This window comes from Sus scrofa, chromosome 1 (assembly GCF_054392235.1).
Source record: "Sus scrofa isolate SSC_HxYL_T2T_F1_AM1 chromosome 1, Sscrofa_HxYL_maternal_Yorkshire_Landrace_v2.0, whole genome shotgun sequence".
Classification (NCBI taxonomy): Eukaryota; Metazoa; Chordata; class Mammalia; order Artiodactyla; family Suidae; genus Sus; species Sus scrofa.
The window spans coordinates 256,741,068-256,763,919 of record NC_139383.1 but is presented as its reverse complement, the minus strand read 5'-3'; the positions used below and the strand labels follow the sequence as shown (position 1 = coordinate 256,763,919).

At 36.5% G+C, this 22,852-nt stretch overlaps 1 protein-coding gene and 1 non-coding gene across 2 annotated transcripts in view; both read left to right on the top strand.

Moving 5' to 3' along the window:
* Positions 1-22,852, top strand: part of LOC106509227 (uncharacterized) — a 434,083-nt gene that overhangs the window by 220,323 nt on the left and 190,908 nt on the right. The gene's annotated exons all lie outside the window — the stretch shown is intronic.
* LOC100157720 (olfactory receptor 13C3) lies at positions 5,150-6,145 on the top strand. Its single transcript, XM_005660310.3, has one exon. The coding sequence runs from the start codon at positions 5,192-5,194 to the stop codon at positions 6,143-6,145; it is 954 nt and encodes a 317-aa protein (XP_005660367.2). The 5' UTR covers positions 5,150-5,191.

Genomic DNA, 22,852 nt, shown 5'->3' with positions numbered 1-22,852 from the left:
TCACATTTTATAAAGTTAGTTTTCTGAACAGTTGCCCCTGTTTCCAAACGTTATGTAGGTAGAATATCATTTCATTTGGGAGCTTTAGTTCAGCCACATTATATCCCCAACACCACTCTAAATTGTGTCTGTGGGACACTGTCCCTAATGCATCAGAATTTTATCTATTCCACAGATCTCTTGTTCCAACTTTAAATTGCTTTGGGAACTGGGGAACAATTACAACTGTTGCATATTAAATATTTACTCATTCACATCTGTGGAATCTGGCATAGTTTGTTGAGCCTGACTTTAATTCAGAAAGCTGACATAAGTACTAAAAGAACATGACAGGTTCTTTTTGGAGGTGGAAATAAATTATCAGTAAAATGGTAAGTCTTGAATACCTTGAAACTATATGTTTTCAATCTGTAGTTAAAGCTATTATTCAGTATTAATTTGTAATGTAAATAATCTGATGTAATACAGGTATAAATTTATTATCACCAAAATACAGCTGTGAGTCATTATAATTATTATTTCATTATTATTTATATATGTTAATCCTTATATCATTTCCATATGCTATCTCATTATTTCCTTAAAATATCCCTACAAGGAAAGTAAGGCAAGTATTTTTGTCACTATTTTATAAATGGGAAGACTGCAGCTATACATTAGAATCATAGAACTTCTAGGCTTTGATTCTAGTCCGAAATACTTTTCCACTACGCTAACTCCATCATATATGTTCCAATAAATAGTAGATGATCTGCTGTACTTATGGTGCATAAAATGGTAATTATTTGTGTAAGATGGCAGTTTGTTAGTACTGACTGAAAGATACTTTAAAAAATTAAAGCCTGCTGCAAATGAACAAATGTGACATATTAAAGTTTTCCTGATCATTAATCCACAAATGATGCACATGGAAATTGCTCAGGAGTTTAGAAAATAAGCCTTCACTTATTCAGTCAGAACCTATTATGTGCATTCACTGTATTAGGCTTAGCTGTAGGGGGATGAGCAAGACAGATAAGCTCCTTCCCCCATGTCTTTTGTTATCTCACAATATAACACAGTAATCTATATGGGAAAAGAAAGAATGGATGTGTATATATTAATTAATACACTGAATTAATTTCTTGAACAGCAGAAACTATCACAGCATTGTAAATCAACTATACTTCAATAAAGCTTTTAAAAATGAAAAAAAAAAAGTGTTAGGAGCTTAAATAAACCAAAGGTAGCAAGACAAACCTGGTTCAAGGTGGGTTTAACTTAGTGAGAGGATTTCTGCCTAGGAGGGAAAGGCTTGGAGCGTATGGAAGGGAGAAGCAGTTTAGGTAGCCTCAGATGCATTGTCATTGCAGTTGTCTGGAAGAGAAAGCCAAAGTCTCCCTAGTCCTGGACCCACAGTGCCTGGCCAGTAAATCCTAGGGTGTCCTGGTAAATCTTGCTGTCTTCTTCTTTTTGCATTAGTGACTAGTCTGATCAGGGTGCTCATGTCCCTTAGCCATTGCATCTTCTGACCAATTTCTGAGCCCCACTGGGGAGAATTTTGATATGTCATAAGAAGTAGCATCGAATAAGTGTCGAATCATTGCTTCCTTTCTCTGGACACTGTTGAATGAATGTAGTCAATTTGTCTTTGTGACCCAAACTTTTCCATGGTTCTTACTAACTATTCCCTGCTGTTGACACATAATTTCTATACCAATTTCTGGCAGCATTGTAATGTAAAGATAATGAACTTTGGATCTTTCCTCTTCTTGTTATTAGTCATGTAAATTAGTCAACTGAGCTAATTTCAAGCCTAAAATATAGCACATAAGGTTCTGAAATAAGAGTTGGATGTATAAATTAAATGAAGATGTTTCCTCCCCCTTCTCTTCTTTGAAGAAACTTCTGGCCTTAGGTATATAAATAAAATTTACAATCTCAGGAGTTCCCATCGTGGCTCAGTGGTAATGAACCCGACTGGTATCCATGAGGACACAGGTTCAATCCCTGGCTTCACTCAGTGGATTAAGGATCTGGTATTGCCCTGAGCTGTGGTGTAGGTTGCAGATGTGGCTCGGATCCTGCTGTTGCTGTGGCTGTGGTGTAGGCCAGCAGCTACATCTCTGATTAGACCTCTAGCCTGGGAAATTCCATACACCGCAGGTAAGGCCCTAAAAAAAGACAAAATATGAAGAAATAAAATAACAAATTTACAGTCTCATTCAGCCTAAATTCAATTTTCATCTCTGAAACTGAGATTTTTATATTCCCTTGTTTGTCTTTCTCTTTACAGTCAAAATATTTCTGTTGTATAGTTGTATATTCTTTTCTTTTCTTTTCTTTTTTTTTTTTTTTGGCAGCACCTGTGGCCAGGGGTTGAATCTCAGTGGCAGCTGTGGCTGTATCCTTACCTCCAGATCCTGGAGTCCAGATGTGTATTGATTGATCGATTGATTGTCTTTTTAGGGCCACAGCTGCCACATATGTAGTTGAATTCAATCCCAGGCTAGGGGTTGAATCAGAGCTGTAGCTGCCAGCCTAAGCCATAGCCACTGCAATGTGGGATCTGAGCCACTTCTGTGACCTACAACACATCTCATGGCAATGCTGGATCTTTAACCCACTGAACAAGGCCAGGGATCGAACCTGCATCCTCATGGATTCTAGTCAGATTTGTTTCCGCTCAGCCAAGGTGGGAACTCCTGTTGTGTATTCTTAATTTCATTGTTTTGTAGTGAGAATCCATCTGTTAAGTTTGACTTCAGACTCTAAGTAATATCTGTTCTTCAGCAATTTCCCCAACTACTATCACACGGCTAAGTGGCAGAGTTGGAGGAAAATGGCTATGCTGAAATTCTCAAAACTATTTGCTCACGTAAGGGCTAAAATTGTGATTTTAACCAATGTCAAATTTGGTGGTGATTAAGGAAAGATCAGTTTTCACATCCAATCAGTAATATGACAAACCCATTAATCTAAATGTCTTAATTCCTTGTATAATGTTTCTGCTAAAAATCTCATAAAATCATATAACGTGATGTCAAGTTTGGAGGGTACTAATGTCACAGAGTCGAAGTGCTCAATTCATGTTCTGTGCTATCTAATGATGGACCCCTTCCCCACCAAAAGATGTGCCAAATTCTCTGATTTTTAGAGCCTTTCTGTGCAGCTGCCATACTTTTTTTCTGAGATGTGCCTGCCACCACTTCTCCATAAAAACTCCCTTGTCCAAAAAGGATGTGCTGCCAATCTGTTTACTCCTAACTTTTACTCACCTTCTCAATTTTTTTTCTTCCAAACATATCTAATTCTTTCCATCTTCCAGATCCAGCCCAAGTCTGAAACTCTTCCTGAATTCTCTCTGGCCTGATTTACTTCTCACAAACATCTTCCTTATGAGAAAATGTATAAATTTTACCCAAGCTAGGTAATGTCATTATATTTATAATATATTTTCAGGTATACATTTCCTATATCCCTCTCTGAAATGTGAGCTTTGTAATGGCATCACTTTATTCTTTTATTTATTCTTACTGTGCTTAAATATGACTGGGTTCAAGATAAGCTGTCAATAATATTCAAAAGCTATTGCAGCAATCTGTCACACATTTAACCTGCTTTAAAATGTCTTTCAATAATATACTCTTCTTAAGAGTACTTAACTCTTTCAATAATGTTTTTTCTTAAGAGTATATGAATATTGAACTTTCTGTAAAACACAAAAGGAATATGTTCTTGTCATTTTCCAGGCTAGTATGCCAATTCTCATAAGGCAAAAGAAAATCTGTTTGTGTCAGAAAGGTGGATAATTTGCCAATTCAGTATAGATTAAACCCTTGCTACTCAAGTGATTTCAAGACCTGTTGGGTAAGTATTATCTGGGATCTTATGAGAAATGAGGAATCTCAGGAGCTGTCCTGAAGAATAAAATAGAATGTAAAGTTTTTTAAGATACACAGATGATTCATATGTGTATGAAAATTATAAAGCCATGAAATATACTTGGTCTAAGTTCCACTTTACTATTTAATACATGGTTGTTAACATTGGACAAATTCCTTTTTTTCTTTTTTGCTTTTTAGGCCCACACCCATGGCATATGGAAGTTCCCAGGCTAAAGACTGAATTGGAGTTGTAGCTGCTGGCCTACACCATAGCCACAGCAACATGGGATCTGAGCCGCATCTGCAACCTATGTACGCCACAGCTCATGGCAATGCTGGATCCTTAACTCACTGAACAAGGCCAGGGATCAAACTTATGTCCTCATGGATACTAGTTGGATTTGTTACTGCTGAGCCACAACAGGAACTCCTGGACAAATTCCATTTTTCATTTTTGAAGAAATTGGGATAATATAAACAATGATTATATTTTGTTATGCATAAAGTATACATATACACACATGTATACCTATTTATATAAAATATTTAAACTTTCTTGCTGTTTTCTTAGGTGGATTGAACTGAGTAAATTATGAAGAAACACTCTGAAGCTACAGAATAAAAATAAGTGAAGAGACTATATAATGTTCTTCAAAGATTGTAACATTCATGCAGAGCTGATCTATGCAATGGCCTTGCCATAGGAACAGTCACACAAGATACTAAGAAGAACTGGAATATAAGATTGATAACTGTATTTAAATAGATGTTAAATCTCAGTTTATACTATTCAGTTTATTATTATTAATTGTCTATAAAAAATTAAACAGACTGGTGTAAAGTATGCAGTGTCAGGTATAGAAAGAACTATGCACCAAAGAAGTCAGAGTGGTTGTAAAATCTTGACCACCATGAATTGCAGAATAAAATTTCCAGTTCTTGTTGAGTATTCTTTGGCCATCTCCACTGCTAACCTTCTGGGGCAGATGAAGTCAAGTTTATAGTTGGTAATTAGTCAGAAGTTTTAGAAGACTCAATCCAGGAGCATGTTCTCAACAGCAGAGAAAATTTACTTCTGTATGTTTGCCTGATCACAGGTAGATCTTTACATGTCAGCAATGGCATAGGTACTTCCATCATTCCCATTTCTATTATATTCTATTTATACACATCGTTGAAGATAGCTGAGTGTCATAGCGTCAAGTAAACACTCCTTATAAGACATTCTTAAAAAATCAACTGTTCAGGTAATATGTAACTTTTTATCCTTGGCAGTGAAAATATTTTGTATTAGTTCTTCCTGGGACAGCCTGAAAGCAGGCAAAATGGATAAAACTAACCAGACATTTTTGTTAGAATTTCTGCTTCTGGGTCTTTCTGGGTACCCAAAGATTGAGATTGTTTACTTTGCTCTAATTCTCGTTATGTACCTGGTAATTCTAATTGGCAATGGTGTTCTGATCATAGCAAGCATCTTTGATTTCCGTCTTCATACCCCCATGTACTTCTTCCTGGGAAACCTCTCTTTCCTGGATATCTGCTATACATCCTCCTCTGTTCCCTCGACTTTGGTGAGCTTAATCTCAAAGAAAAGGAATATTTCATTCTGTGGATGTGCAGTGCAGATGTTCCTTGGATTTGCCATGGGGTCAACAGAGTGTTTGCTTCTTGGTGTGATGGCTTTTGACCGCTACGTGGCCATCTGTAACCCTCTGAGATACCCCATCATCATGAGCAAGGTGGTGTATGTACTGATGGCTTCTGTGTCATGGTTCTCTGGTGGAGTCAACTCAATTGTGCAAACAGCTCTTGCCATGCAATTGCCTTTCTGTGAGAATAATATCATCAATCACTTTACATGTGAAATATTAGCTGTTCTCAAGTTAGCTTGTGCTGATATATCCCTCAATATTATCACCATGATGATATCAAATATAGCCTTTCTAGTTCTTCCACTTCTGGTCATTTTTTTCTCCTACATGTTTATCCTCTATACCATCTTGAGAATGAGCTCAGCCACCGGGAGACGCAAAGCTTTTTCTACCTGTTCAGCACATCTGACTGTGGTGATCATATTTTATGGTACCATCTTTTTTATGTATGCCAAACCCAAGTCCCAAGAACTGCCTGGAGAAAGCAAGTTGCAAACTATTGACAAGCTCATTTCTCTGTTTTACGGTGTAGTGACCCCAATGCTAAATCCTATAATCTATAGCTTGAGAAATAAGGATGTAAAAGCTGCTGTAAAATATTTGTTAAACCGAAAACTTATCCAATAAGTATTTCAGAAAATGTAGATGTTTTCCTACCTATAAGATAAACTTATAGGTAAATCAGTAAGAACCTCCATTTGGGAAACCATGATTAAGGAAAGATATATTTATTTTTACCTTCACTAGCCCTACTCAGCAAGAATTACTGAGAACTATAGTTTGCTATAAACTCAGCTTCCAATGTTTTCTAACCCAGATCTCACAAGTACAATGAATTCCATTAAAATCTCATCCCCAGTGAGATCTGAAATGAGTGTTTCTGGTGTACCATGTAGAAATGCAGAAATCACACCTAACTTTGGAGATAGAATGGTAAGAATACAAAATATGCAATTTTACAAACAACCTAAATGATATTGAATAGTCTTTTCTTTGCAAATCATAGACTTGTAATGAGATAAATAACACCAGGTCCCAATGTCATTTAAAGTTTCAGTAAGTTGAAGAACACACATAGCATAGCCTCAACTTCATCGTGTCCTAAAATTTCAGAATTAAAGCTAAGCCTCCAAATTTATGACTAAAATTTCCTTCTGTGCACATCTTTTATTCTAAGCTAATACTTAAGAGAGCTAGATGTCTCCCCCCCAAAATCACTCTGTTAATATAAATTACACCCTCCTTACCCCTTTTTTCCAAGTCTATAAAGAGACATTTGGACCAGGAGAAGAAATAATCAAGGGCGTGTTCTACCTTGTGCAGAGAATACAATGAGTGGTGGGAGACGTTGCATTACAGTCTCTGTGGAGGAATGAGAGAGTTGTTTTCTCTAATCTAAGCCACGTGAAAGGATGCTACAAAAGAACTCTTAAGGTTCTGGGCATCTGCAAAGAAAAAGAGTCTGGTTTCTGGCTTGAAGAGTGGAGGCCTGCTGAGCTCTTGAGGCTGTAGACTAGAAGAGGAGCTAATCTAGAAAAGGAAGAAAGTGGGTAATCTAGGCCAAAAATTAAAATGTTTCAAATCTGCCTGCAATGTTCTTATAGGCTCAAAAAGAGTGATAAAAACCATGATTGGGGAAAGTAAATTAGTGCTCATCATTTTCCAATGAGTTGAAATTTCTTAGTAAATCTTTTATTTCTGTAGGTTCCTTGTCTACAAGCTAGTGCCTGGCGCAGGATATCTTTGGAGCACACCATCCAGCTTTTCCATGGTCTCATTTTGACAGTTGGGTTTTGACTTCATTTTCCTACCCAATTTTCCTCTTTCCTCTTTGTATTAGAGCCAAACAACCCCATATCTCCTACTCAGAGGCTTTATTTTTTTGCCAATCTGCTCCCTTTCGGTTGACCCAGGTTCCCACCTAAATGATCTAGTCTCTAGTCATTAAATTCTGCTGTTTACATTGTACCATAGAGAGAAATGGTTATTAATAATACAATTGTAGAGCTATACTATTTAATTGCACACCGTCTCACTAGAATGAGTACTGCCACTGTGAAAACCTCCAACTGTTATGCTCTCTCCTTTAGTTGGATCACACTGATGTTGCTTTCTGTTCAGAAAGCATGTACCAGACGTTATGCGTGATGGCTTTTTTTTACAATCATATATGTATTTTTTTATTTGTATTTTTTTACAGAATAAAATACATATATTTAAACACAATTACATTCACTCAGGTTATTATATCATGGATCTTAAGAAATAGATTAAGTGACTTCCTCTGGAGAAGTGGAATGGAAAATATGCTGAGACAAATAGGATATTTATTCTATACTTTATCCCATTTTGTATGGCTTTCATCTTTACTATTTAGTATTATCTATTACATTTCAATTTTCTTTAAATATTAGCATTATATTAAAATTGTGTATATCATGCAACTAAAATTTATAAAGAAAACCTTATATACCATTAAATATTTTATATAGCATAATAGAAAGAATAACTGGTAAGAATAACAAAAATACACCCTCTGAAAATAAGTAAAATATAAAATGCATAAATTGGTTAAAAAACAGTGTAACGATATAAATATGTCCTCACAATTTGTTACATCTTATTGATTCTTCAATACAGTCATTACACCATTGTAGGTGATGTGATAAACAAGACATTATAGACCTTACATTGTACCATAGAGAGAAATGGTTATTAATAATACAATTGTAGAACTATACTATTTAATTTTACAGTTGCATTATTTAATTATAATTATCATAAATTCTTTGATGGAGAGGAAATCAGAATCAGATCTAAGGAGACTTCAACATTCTAAGAATGCTGTCAAATTACCCCCTTCATGGTGGATTATGCACTTATTTACTATGAAATATATTTCTTCTCCAGAGATTCCTTGTTTGTGTATCAACTGTAGATTTTTGGTTTGCAGGTATTCTGAAGCTTTGATATATGAGTCTATATGTATATGAGATTGTTTTAAGTTGTTCTCTTAATTGCAAGTTCATCTCCAGTGTCCTGCATTTGTACCTACCTCTTCTCATGATTTCTGATTTTGGTGGTATAATTGTGCATGGATGATTTTGTATCTTTACTGTATATATACCTTTACTGGTGAGCCTTGTCATTTGTGGAATTTTTGTTTCCTGTTGCTGTCTTTTCTTTTCTGCCTAAAGAAGTTCCTTTAGTATTTGTTGTAAGGCTGGTTTAGTGTTGCTTGTCTGTGAAGATTTTGCTTTCTCCTTCAAATCTGAATGAGAGCCTTGCTGGGTAAAGTAATCTTGGTTGGAGGTTTTTTCCTTTCATCACGTTAAGTATATCATGCCATTCCCTTCTGGCCTGCAGAGTTTCTGCTGAAAAATTTGCCAATAGTCTTATTGGGGTTCCCTTGTATGTTAGTTGTTTCTTTTCCCTAGCTGCTTTCAAGATGTTCTCTTTGTCTTTAATTTTGGTCAGTTTGATTAGTATGTGTCTTGGTGTATTCCTCCTTGGGGTTATTTTATATGGTGCTCGTTGTGCTTCCTGGATTTGAGTGAGTGGTTCCTTTCCCATGTGAGGGAAGTTTTTGGCTATTATCTCTTGGAATATTTTTTCCATCTCCTTCTCTCTCTCTTCTCCTTCTGGCACTCCTATAATACGGATGTTGGTGTGTTGAACATTGTCCCAGAGATCGCTGAGACTCTCTTCATTTGTTTTCAATCTTTTTTCTCTTTTCTGTTCCACATCTGTAATTTCCACTAACCTGTCCTCCACCTCGCTTATTCGTTCTTCTGCCTCCTGTATTCTGCTGTTATCTGCTTCTAGTGAATTTTTTATTTCCGTTATTGTATTTTGCATTTCTTCTTGTTTAAGTTTTATATCTTGTATCTCTTTTCTCAGTGTTTCCTGTTAAGTTATCCATCTTTGCCTCCAGTTTATTTCCAATGTCTTGCATCATCTTAGCATCAACAGTCTCAAGTTCTTTTTCTGGAGGCTGAGAATCTCCTCATTGCTTAGCTGATTTTCTGGGGGTTTTCCTTTCTCCCTCATCTGAGTTGTAGTTCTCTGTCTTTTCATTTTGATAGGTTTTTGTCGTAGTGACCTTTTTACAGATAATAGAGTTGTAGCCTCTCTTACTTCTGGTGTCTGCCCACCTGTGGCTGAAGTCTGTATGGGGGCTTTCTGTAGGCTTCCTGATGGGGGGGCTGATGCCTGCCCACTGGTAGGTAGAGCTGATTCTAATCCCTCTGGTGGGTGGGGCTTAGTCTCTGGATGGGGTTAGAGGCAGCTGTGTGCCTGAGGGGTCTTTAGGTAGCCTGTTTCCTGAGGGGCAGGGCTGTGATCCCACCTGGATTGTTGTTTGCCCTGGGGCTTCTCAGCACTGACTGACAGGTGGGGACAGATTTTCCCAAAATGGCCACCTCCAGAGAAAGGCACTGCTGCTGAATATTCCCGAGAGTTTTGCCTTCAATGTCCCTCCCTCACAACAAGCCACATTCACCCCTGTTTTCCCAGGATGTCCTCCAAGAACTGCAGTCAGGTTTGACCCAGATTCCTATGGAGACCTCGCTCTGCCCTGGGACCCAGTGCACATGAAAGTCCGTGTGTGCCTTTTAAGAATGGGGTCTCTGTTTCCCCCAGTCCTGTGGAGCTCCTGCGTACAAGCCCCACTGGCCTTCAATGCCAGATGCTCCAGGGACTCTTTCTCCCAGTGCCAGATCCCCACATGTGAGGTGAGTCTCTGTGAACCAGTTAGTTTTCATTCTGTGGAGCTTCCCACCCAGGAAGTATGGGGTTGTTTATATCATGAAATCACCCCTCCTACCTCTTGATGTGGCCTCCTCTTGTTCTTCTGGAGTAGGGTATCTTTTTAAAGGTTTCCAGTCCATTTGGGTGGAGATTGCTCAGGATTTAGTTGTGAATTTTGTTGTTTTTAGGAGAGAAGTTGAGCTCCTGTTCTTCTATTCTGCCTTCTTAATCCTCTCTCTCCACATGGCGGCTTTTGAACTGCTAGTTCTTCTCTTCCACCCTCTAACCAGAGGCCCTGAATTTGTATCTGATTCATGTGTAGTTCACTTCAACTTTTGATCTATGATAATATTTCAGGCATACAAATTATTTATATTGTTTTAACCAACTCCTTAGCACCTTAATTTAAATTTTTTTTCTCCATAATATCAAATGCATCAACATCTTATATTCAGACTTATAAGCAATCAAATTTTTTGCCCACTAAAATATTCCAAAGATATATAAAAGTGGGTGCTATCGGGCTTTGACATAAACAAGCATGATAATTAGATGACCAGAAAAATAATAGATTTGATTATAAATTTTCTCTCCTTGGAAAATTTGGGAAATCTCCAATAGGTTATTAAGTCTATTATTTTCTGATTAATAAATTTTCTTTAATTCAAAAAAATCAAAAATTATTAAAAAAATTGTTCACTGTGGCCACCTCCTAAAGGTACCACTTAAAATTTTCTTCTAGTAACTAGGAGTCATATATTCAGCATATTTTTATTTTGATTTATGACTTAGTATGCTATGAACACTTGAGAGTAAAGATATGTTGTATACCACACCTTTGGTTTCCGAGGATAAATTTTAAGAGGTGAAGTTAGTAGTGAAGGTGGTATGAACCTTCTTAATTTCTAGGTAAATTACCCTCTACCCACCATAAATACCATTACAATAGTTTCCCAAATATGTTTTCATCTCTATTTACATACATACATACATACATATACACATTTATATCTCTATTTATTTCTATATACACACATTTATATATTTTTTCTTTAAAACCTACTTTTGGAAAATTTTATTTCCAAGTATTTAACAAAAGAGCAAGAGTAATTTAATAAAATCTCATGTACAATTCACATGGATTAAAAAATTGCCAATGCATGGTCAACTTTCCTCATTATCTTCCTCCTCCAGATTACTTTGAAACAAATCCTAAACATAGTTACATCATTCTATCTATATATCTATCATCTATCTATCTAGCATCTATCTCTACCTATCCACATTTCTATCTAATCTATAAATGTAGAATATATTTATAGATACATAGATGTAGTGTGTAGACATATACTCAGTGACAAAAATCCAAGTGCCACTATTCATGTGGTAGTCTATGAGAATGCATGTCTTGTGTCACATAAACTATATATGTTTATACATATAAATTCATTGTTTATATATACATTTATATACATATAAATGATGCTCTCTCCAGTTTAGCAATCAGACAGTGCTGGCGATGACTATGAAGCACTAGAAGGGCACAGGTGCCATATAAAAGACTTTATTTCTTACTCCAGTGGATTATTGCCATGAGAGAATTTAGGCATTATATTAACATTTTAAAATTTAAGGATGCTAGATTTTATTTTTTTTATTTTAGTTGATCTACAACGTTCTGTCAATTTCTGCTGTACAGCAAAGTGACCTAGTTATACATTTAGACATACACTCAGTGACATACACTTCACCTCTTAAAATTTATCCTCTTAAACCACATGTGTGATTATACACATTCTTTTTTTCACATTGTCCTTCATCATGTTATATCACTAGTGATTAGATATAGTTCTCTGTGCTATACAGCAAGATCTTATTTTTTATCTATTCCAAATGCAATACTTTGGATCTACTAACTCCAAACTCCCAGTCCATCCCACTCCCAGTCCATCCTCCTCGGCAACCACAAGTCTGTTCTCAAAGGATACTAGATTTTAAAATTAAACTCTGCAGAACTTACCTAGGGCTGGATATTTTACAAAACACATGAGGATTCAGAGTGTATACCTGTGTAAGGTGAAAGCCTTTCTGTAATAATGTAGGATATGGTTCTGTAGGAGGAAGGAATTTCAGGCCAAAAGGAGAGTTTTGAATCTTGTACCTATTAGGCCAATTTTGAACAACTATTTCTTAGAATGTTTCAGTCAATGTTGAAGTGTGTATATATTAATCCCACCTTCCTAATTTATTCCTCCCCCAATGTTTCCCCTTTTGTAACCATAAGTTAGATTTTAAAACCTTTGAGTTTGTTTTTATTTTATAAATAAATTCTTGTTTTTTGTCTTTTGTCTTTTTAGGGCCACATCTATGACATATAGAGGTTCCCAGGCTAGGGGTCTAATCAGAGCTACAGCTGCTAGCAACGACAGATCCGAGCCATGTCTGTGACCTATGTCACAGCTCACGACAATGCTGGAGCTTCCACCCACTGAGCAAGGCCAGGGATTGAACCCACAACCTCATGGTTCCTAGTTGGATTAATTTCCACTGTGCCACAACAGGAACTCCCAAATAAATTCTTTTGTATCATTTTCATTAGATTCCACATATAAGTGATATCATATGATATTTGTCTTCTTCTATCTGGCTTACTTTACTAGTACGATACTCTGAGTCCATCCACATTGCTGCAAATAGCATCATTTCATTTTTATGGGTGAGTAATATTCTATTTTATGTATGTGTCACATATTCTTTATCCATTCTTTTAATGTACATCTAGGGTGTTTCCATGCCCTATTGTAAATAGTGCTGCAATGAATATTGAGGTGCATGTATCTTTTTGAATTATGATTTTCTGTAGATATGCCCAAGAATGGGACTGCTGGATCATATTATAGTTCTGTATTTAGTTTTTAAAGGAAACTCCATTACTGTTCTCCATAGTGGTTACACCAGTTTACATTGCCACAAACAGTGTAGGAGGGTTTCCTTTATCTACCCTCTTTCCAGCATTTATTGTTTGTAGATTTTTTGATGATGGCCATTCTGCCCAATGTGAAGTGATATCTTATTGTGGTTTTGATTTGCATTTCTCTAATAATTAGTGACTTCAGCATATTTTCATGTGCTTTTTGACTATCTGTCTGTCTTCTTTGGAGTAATGTCTGTTTAGATGTTCCAACCATTTTTAATTAGGTTGTTTTTTAATATAAAGCTGCATGAGCTGTTTGTATTTTGGAGATTAATCCCTTGTCACTTCATTTGCAAAATTTTTCTCCCATTCTATGGGTTTTCATTTTAAAAATGATTTCCTTTGCTGTGCAAAAACTTCTAAGTTTAATTAGTTCCTATTTGCTTATTTTTTGCTTTTATTTTCATTACTCTAGGAGGAGGATCCACAAAGATTTTGCTGCAATTTATGTCAAGGAGTATTTTGCCTATGTTTTTCTCTGAGTTTTATAGTATTTGGCTTTCCATGTAATTTAAGAACCAATTTTGAGTTTATGTTTGTTTATGGTGTTAGAGAATGTTCTAATTTCATCCTTTTATATGTACCTATCCAGTTTACCCAGCACCATTTATTGAAGAGACTGTCTTTTCTTCATTGTATATTCTTGCCTCCTTTGTCATGTAGTAGTTGCCCATAATTATCTCTGGGCTTTCAATCTTGTTCCACTGATCTATATTTTTGTTTCTGTGCAATTACCATACTATTTTGATGACTGTAGTTTTGTAATATAGTATGAAGTCAGAAAGCCTGATTCCTCCAGCTCTGTTTTTCTTTTTCAAGGTTGCTGTGGCTATTTGGGGTCTTTTGTGTTTCCTTACAATTTAATTTTTTTTTGTTCTAGTTCTGTGGCAAATGCCATTGCTAATTTTATAAAGACTGCATTATGTCTGTAGATTTTCTTGAGTAGTACTCTCCTTTGACAATATTGAGTCTTCCAATCCAAAGCGTAATATATCCTTCCATCTGTGTCATGTTTGATTTCTTTCATTAGCATCTTTTGGTTTTCAGAGTACAGGTCTTTTGCCTCTTTACTAGATTTCTTCCTAGGTATTTTATTCTTTTTGGTGAGATGGTAAATGGGATTATTTCTTTAATTTTTCTTTTTGATGTTTAATTGTTAGTGTACAGGAATTGAAGAGATTTCTATGTATTACTACTGTATCCTGCAACTTTAGTTGATTCAGTGAGGTTTCTGATAGCATCTCTAGGATTTTCTATGTACGGTATCATGTCATCTGCAAATAATGACCATTTGATTTCTTTTCCAATTTAGAGTCTTTTAATTTCTTTTTCTTCTCCAATCTCTATTGCTAGGAATTCCGAAACTATGTTGAATAAGAGTGGTGGGGGTGAACATCTTTGTCTTGTTCCTGATCTTAGCAGAAATGCTTTCAGCTTTTCACCATTTAAAATAATATTAGTTGTGGGTTTGTCATATATGAGCTTTATTATGTTGACGTAAGTTCCCTCTATGCCCACTTTCTGGAAAGTTTTTATCATAAATTTGTGTTAAATTTTGACAGAAGCTTTTTCTGCATCTATTGAGATGATAACTATGGTTTTTATTCTTCAGTTAATGTGGTGTATCACACCAGCTGATTTCTGGATATTGAAGAAACCTTACATCTCTGAGATACATACCAGTTGACCATGGTGAATGATCTTTTTAATATGTAGTTGGATTAGTTTTGCTAATATTTTGTTGAGGATTTTTGCTTCTGTATTCGTCAGTGATATTGGCCTGTATTTTTTTGTTATGTGGTATCATTGTCTGGTTTTGATATCAAGGTGATAATGGCCTCATAGAATGAGTTTGGGAGTGTTCTATCCTTTGCAATTTTTTGGAAGAATTTCAGAAGATAGGTGGTATCTCTTCTCCAAATGTTTGCTAGAATATGCCTGTATAGCCATCTGGTACTGGATTTTTATTTTTTAACTTTTTAACACAATTTTAACTTCAGTACTTATTTTTTTTTTTTTGTCTTTTTGCCATTTCTTGGGCTGCTCCTGCGGCATATGGAGGTTCCCAGACTAGGGGTCTAATTGGAGCTGTAGCTGCCAGCCTATGCCAGAGGCACAGCAACGTGGGATCCGAGCCGTGTTTGTGACCTATACCACAGCTCACGGCAATGCCGGATTGTTAACCCACTGAGCAAGGGCAGGGACCAAACCCGCAACCTCATGGTTCCTAGTTGGATTCATTAACCACTGCACCACGACAAGAACTCCAGTTTCAGTACTTGTGATTGGCCTATTCATATTTTCCCTTTCTTCCTCGTTCAGTTTTGGAAGGTTGTTCCTATGTAAGATTTTTCCTTTTCTTCTAGAATATCCATTTTAATGGCAAAGAGTTGCTTGTAGTAGTCTCTCATAATCCTTTGCATTTCTGTGGTGCCAATTATAACTTCTCTTTTTTCCTTTCTAATTTTATTTATTTGCGCCTACTCCCTTTTTTTCTTGTGGCTAATGGGTCATCAATTTTGGTGATCTCTTCAAAGAACCAGCTTTTACTTTCCTTGATGTTCTCTGTTGTTTTCTTCATATCTCTTTCATTTATTTCTGCTTTGATATTTATAATTTCATTCCTTTTACCAAATAGTTTGTTCTTCTTTCTCTAGCTGTTTTTGGTATAAGATTAGGGTTGCTTATTTGACATTTTTCCTATTTCCTGAGGTAATATTGTATTGATGTAAATTTCCCCCTCAGAACTGTTTTTGCTGTGTCCCATAGGTTTTGGATCATTGTATTTTCACTGTCATTTGTCTCTAGGCAATTTTGACTTCTTTAATTTCTTCAGTGATCCATTGGTTGTTTAAGTGCATATTGTTTAGCCCCCAGGTGTTTATGTTTTTTGCTTTTTTTCCCCTTTGATTTCTAGTCTCATAGTGTTGTGGTTGGAAAAGATGTGTAGTATTATTTACATTTTCTTAAATTTACCAAGGCTTGAATATATATATATTGCTATATATTTACATAGAATGTTATATCTCAATGGAACTGCTGTATATGTACAAATGCATTTTCAGTATTCTACATTTGTACTCTCTTCTAATGATTGATAGTTTTGACATCATATTTGTCCGTGGATGATTTCCTATTTTTATTTTATGTTTACCTTTCTCAGCAAGCTTTCCAATTTGTAATTTTCTTGTTTCTAGTTGTGGCCTTTTCCACTTAGAGAAATTCACTTAGCCATTATCATAAAGCTGATTTGGTGGTGCTGAATTCTTTTCGCTTTTGCTTGTTTGAAAAGCTCATGATTTTTCTGTCAAATCTTTATGTCTTGCTGGCCAGAATATTCTTGGTTGTAGCTTTCCCCTTTTCATCACTTTAAATATATCATGACATTTCCTTTTTGGCTTGCAGAGTTTCTGCTGAAAAATCTACTTGTTTCCTTGTATGTTATTTGTACTTTTCCCTTATGCGGGTTCCCTTGTATGTTATTTGTACTTTTTCCTTGTTGCTTTTGATATTTTTTCTTTGTTTTTAATTTTTGTCAATTTGATTAATATGTGTCTTGGCATATTCCTCATTGTATTTATCCTGAATTGAACTCTCTGTGCACCCTGAACTTGAGTGAGTATTTTCTTTCCCATGTTGGGGAAGTTTTTGGCTTATAATGTTTTCAAATATTTTCTCAAGCCCTATCTTCTTTGACCTCTCTAAAGTGAATGTTGGTACAATTAAAGTTGTTCTAGCAGTCTCTTAGACTGTCCTCATTGCCTTTCATTCTTTTTTCTTTATTCTTTTCCACAACTCTATCTTCCACCTCACTTATTCATTCTTCTGCCTCAGTTATTCTGCTATTCATTCCTTCTAGAGTATTTTTCACTTCAGTTATTGAATTGTTCATCTTTGTCCTTTAAATCTTCTAGCTCTTTGTTAAACATTTCTTACAACCTCTCAATCTGGGCTCTCATTATTTTTCTAAGGTCCTTAATCTTCTTTACTATCATCATTCCTAATTCTTTTTTTTCAGGTAGATTGCCTGTTTTCTCTTCATTTAATTGTTTTTGAGGATTTTTATCTTGTTCCTTCATCTGAAACACATTTTTCTATGGTCTCATTTTTTCCCCTAGCTTTCTTTGTTGATGATCTGTTCCACAGGATCCTCTTCCTTCTGGTGTCTGCCCCCTGGGTGGATAAAGTTGGTCCAGGGACTTGGGCATGTTTCCTTGTGGGAGGGGCTTGTGCCTTCCCACTGGTTGGTGGAGCTGTGTCTTGTCTCTCTTGTGGTCAGGACCATGTCAACAGGTGTGTTTAGAGCTGGCTTAAGCTCAGGATAACAGGCTATTTGGACTTATTGTTTGTTCATGCTAGGGATTTTTAATGTGGATGCCTGCCACCTCTTTCCTCAGGAAGGGTAGTGATTGATGTGTGTGGCCTACTCCTGTAGGAAGAAGGTGCATGCACCCACCCAGATGGAAGGCTGGTTGGGTGAGGATCAGGCATGGGGGCTCACATTGGTGGGAGGAGATGGGGCAGCAGTCAGGGTGAGTGGGCCAGCCTGGGCAGAAGTCTCTCCCAGGCCAAGCAGAGGCAGGAGAAAGAGGCTACAATGGAGGTTCTGCCCTTTGCAAGCCACTTAACAATGGCCCTTAGCCTCTATTGCAGCCTGCCTCCTCCCTGAACATTCCCAGTTGTGACACTCTGCCCTGCAGCCCCTCCAGGCTTCTTCTGTATAGCCAACAGAAGTACTTTCCCAGGGTCTGTTTTCTAAACCCCACATTCCAACTCCCAGTACTTGCCTGTATCAGTGGATGTACATCTCATGCTGGGGCACACAGGACTGTGGCATGGACCATCTGTGTAGGTTTCATTCTGTTCTGAGTACTACAGACTGGTTGTTTTGTTCTCCTCTAGGCCTCCAAAACTCCTTTAAGTCCCAGATGGTCTACATGCTGGTTAGTAGACTTTTCTGGATGCAGGAATCTCTCCTCCCCTTCAGTTTCCTCCCAGGGCTGCAGATTGACACCTGCTCTTGCTTCTCTCTCTCTCTTTTTTATTCTCTTTTTTCCTTCATTCTACCCTGTTAAATGGACATCCCTCTTGTCATTTTAGGTATTTGAGTTCTGCCAGTGTTCAGTAGGTATTTTGTGAGGATTGGGACATTTGTGTATGTATTCGTGATGTATTTGTGGGAAGAGGTGAGTTCCATGCCTTTCTACTCCACCATTTTGATTCTTATCCCCAAATTGGAATATATATTTTGGATTCCAAATATTTACTTCTCCAGGATACTATCATACAGAGAGTAGTAACTTCCGAATGTACATTGTGGCATGTCAAAGAGCTTCCCATAGGCTCCATTTATATCAGCAATCACTTTTTCTTCTTTTCAGTTTTCAGTAATTTTTAACCAGATTATTTTCCTTGGGGTAAGACTCTTAGGTTCAGCAAGAGGACAGATCTATAAAACTAGCAGTAATTTAACTGTGGTCAATGATGTCCCTCTTTATTTTTTCTATTACATAGAAAATATTTGGATAGATACAAGCATGTTGGTCTGCCTTGTCTGCTAGGTAAAAGAGAGAGGGAAACCAATAAGCCCATCTTTAAAAGGGTGAAATAAAGAAAAAAACATATATATAGGAGTGTGGCAGTAGTACATAGATGTGTTGTCATGGCATCATGTTCAGCAATTGATCCATTTCCCACCAATACAGGATCAGACAAAGAAAAAGAAAAACTCTTTGTAATACAGAAGAAATTTCTAGAAGTGTATCACCCCAACCATTTTCCCAATATCTTCCCACAAAAATATTAAAAATATATACAATAGTGATCTTCTTTTAAGTCTACATATAGTAAGTTTTAATATACATTTATTGTTTTAAAAACCACCTTATTTTTCTATCACCTTCCAATTTTTAATATAAAGATTATTTTTCATTATAGCTGGTTTAGTGTTCTGTCAATTTTCTACTGCACAACATGGTGACCCAGTTACACATACATATATATAGATTCTGTTTTCTCACATTATCATGCTCCATCATAAGTGACTAGATATACTTCCCAGTGCTACACAGCAGGATCTCATTGCTTATCCATTCCAAATGCAATAGTCTGCATGTATTAACCCCAAGTTCCCAATCCATCCCACTCCCTCCTCCTCCCCCTTGGCAACCATGAGTCTATTCTCCAAATACATGATTTTCATTTCTGTGGAAAGGTTCATTAGTGTCATATATTAGATTCCAGATATAAGCGATATAATAGGGTATTTGTCTTTCTCTTTCTGACTGACTTCACTCAGGATGAGAGTCTCTAGTTCCATCCATATTGCTGCATATGGCATTATTTTGTTCTTTTTTATGGCTGAGTAGTATTCCTATACATTCCTATATTATATATGTCTCACATCTTCCTAATCCAATCATCTGTCAGTGGACATTTGGTTATTTCTCTGTCTTGCCTATTGTGAATAGGGCTGAAGTGAACATGCGGATGCATCTGTGTTTTTCAAGGAAAGTTTTGTCTAGATATATGTCCAAGGGTGGGATTGCTGGGTCATATGGTAGTTCTATGTATACATTTCTAAGGTACCTCTATACTGTTCTCCATAGTGGTTGTTTCAGCTTACATTCCCATCAACAGAGCAGGAGGGTTCCCTTTTGTCCACAACCCCTCCAGCATTTGGTACTTGTGGACTTCTTAATGATGGTCATTCTGATGGTCATGAGGTGGTATCTCATGGTAGATTTTTTTTATCTTTTATTTATTTATTTTTCTACTGTTCAGCATGGTGACCCAGTTATACATACATGTACACTTTCTGTTTTCTCACATTACATGTCCCATCATAAGAGACTAGACAGAGATCTCAGTGCTATACAGCAGAATCCCATTGCTAAACCATCCCAAAGGCAACAGTCTGCATCTATTAATCCAAGATCCCCATCCCTCCCACTCCCTCCCCCTCCTCCTTGTCAACCACAAGTCTGTTCTCCAACTCCATGATTTTCTTTTCTGTGGAAAGTTTCATCAGTGCCATATATTAGATTCCAGTTATAAGTGATATCACATGGTATTTGTCTTTATCTTTCTGACTTCACTCAGAATGAGAGTCTCTAGTTCCATCTATGTTGCTGCACATGGAATTATTTTGTTCCTTTTTTGGCTGAGTAGTATTCTATTGTGTGTATGTATATGTGTGTGTATGTATGTATGTATGTATATATATATACATATATATATATAAAACTTCTTCCTGATCCAATCATCTGTCAGTAGACATTTTGGTTGATTCCATGTTTGGTTATTGTGAATAGTGCTGCAGTGAACATATGGGTGCAGTGTCTTTTTTAAGGAATGTTTTGTCCAGATATATGCCCAAGAGTGGGATTGCTGGGTCGTATGGTAATTCTATGTATAGATTTCTAAGGTATCTCCAAACTGTTCTTCATAGTGGCTGTACCAGCTTACATCCCCACAAACAGTGCAGGAGGGTTCCCTTTTCTCCACACCCCTTCCAGCATTCGTTTTTTGTGGACTTCTTAATGATGGCCATTCAGACTGGTGTGAGGTGGTATCTCATGGTAGTTTTGATTTGCATTTCTCTAATAATCAGGGATGTTGAGCATTTGTTCATGTGCTTGTTGGCCATCTGTACATCTTCGTTGGAGAAATGTCTACTCAGGTCTTTTTCCCATTTTTCCATTGAGTTGTTGGCTTTTTTGCTGTTGAGTTGTATAAGTTGCTTGTATATTCTAGAGATGAAGCCTTTGTCAGTTGCATCATTTGAAACTATTTCTCCCATTCTGTGAGTTGTCTTTTTGTTTTCTTTTCAGTTTCCTTTGCTGTGCAAAGCCTTGTCAGTTTGATTAGGTCACATTGGTTTATTTTTGCTCTTATCTCTGTTGCTTTGGGAGACTGATCTGAGAAAACATTTGTAAAGTTGATGTCAGAGAATGTTTTGCCTATGTTCTCTTGCAGGAGTTTGATGGTGTCTTGTCTTATGTTTAAGTCTTTAAGCCATTTGAGCTTATTTTTGTGCATGGTGTGAGGGTGTGTTCTAGTTTCATTGATTTGCATGTAGCTGTCTAGGCTTCCCAGCATTGCTTGCTTAAAAGACTGTCTTTTTCCCATTTTATGTTCTTGCCTCCTTTGTCAAAGATTAATTGACCATAGGTGTCTGGGTTTATTTCTGGATTCTCTATTCTGTTCACGGTCTTTCTGTCTGTTTTGGTACCAGTAGCACACTGACTTGATGACTGTGGCTTTGTAATATTGCCTGAAGTCTGGGAGAGTTATGCCTCCTGCTTGGTTTCCTGTTCCTCAGAATTGCTTTGGCAATTCTGGATCTTTTGTGGCTCCATATAAAGGTTTGGGTAGTTTGTTCTAGTTCTGTGAAAAATGCCATGGGTAATTTGATAGGGATTGCATTGAATCTGTCAATTGCTTTGGGTAGTATGGCCATTTTTACAATATTAATTTTTCCAACCAAGGAGAATGGTATATCTTTCCATTTCTTTAAATCCTTTTTAACTTCCTTGATTAATGTTTTATACTTCTCAGCATATAAGTCTTTCACCTCCTTAGTCAAGTTTATCCCTAGGTGTTTAATTTTTGGGTGGTGCAATTTTAAAAGGTATTGTATTTTCATATTCCTTTTCTAATATTTCATTATTAATATATAGAAATGTGACAGATTTCTGAATGTTAATCTTATATCCTGCTACTTGCTGAATTTGATGATCAGTTCAAGTAATTTTTGGGTTGAGTCCTTAGGGTTTTAAATATATAGTATGATGTTATTTGCATACAGTGACAGTTTTACCTCTTCTCTTCCTATTTGAGTGCCTTTTATTTCTTTTGATTGTCTGATTGCTGTGGCTAGGACTTCCAGTACTATGTTGAATAACAGTGGTGAGAGTGGACATCCTTGTCTTGCTCCAGATTTAGTTGGAAGGCTTTCAGCTTTTCTCCATTGAGTATTATATTTGCTGTGGTTATGTCATAAATGGATTTTATTATGTTAAGTTATGTTCCCTCTATACCTAGCTTGGTAAGAGTTTTTATCATGAATGGATGCTGGGCTTTGTCAAATGCTTTCTCTGCATCTATTGAGATGATGATGTGGTTTTTTACTTTTTTTGTTAATGTGGTGTATGATATTGATTGACTTGCATATTTTGAACTATCCTTGTGAACCTGGGATGAATCTCCCCTTTTCATGGTGTACGATCTTTTTTATATGTTGTTGGCTTCTGATGGCTAAAATTTTGTTGAGAATTTTTGTGTCTGTGTTCATCGAAGATATTGGCCTATAGTTTTCTTTTTTGGTGGTATCTTTGTCTGGATTTGGAATTAGGGTGATGTTTTGATTGGCTAAAATTTTGTTGAGAATTTTCGTGTCTATATTCGTCAAGGATATTGGCCTATGGTTTTCTTTTTTGGCAGTATCTTTGTCTGGTTTTCAAATTAGGGTGATGGTTGTTTCTTTGGGAATGTTCCTTCTTTTTCAACCTTTTGGAAAATTTTATGTAGGCTGGGTGAGTTCTTCTTTGTATGCTTGCTAGAATTCACCTGTGAAGCCATCTGGTCCTGTACTTTTATTTGTAGGGTGT

Coding starts and splice junctions, on each gene's coding strand:
- LOC100157720 (XM_005660310.3), top strand. CDS start 5,192: ATGGATAAAACTAACCAGACATTTTTGTTAGAATTTCTGCTTCTGGGT.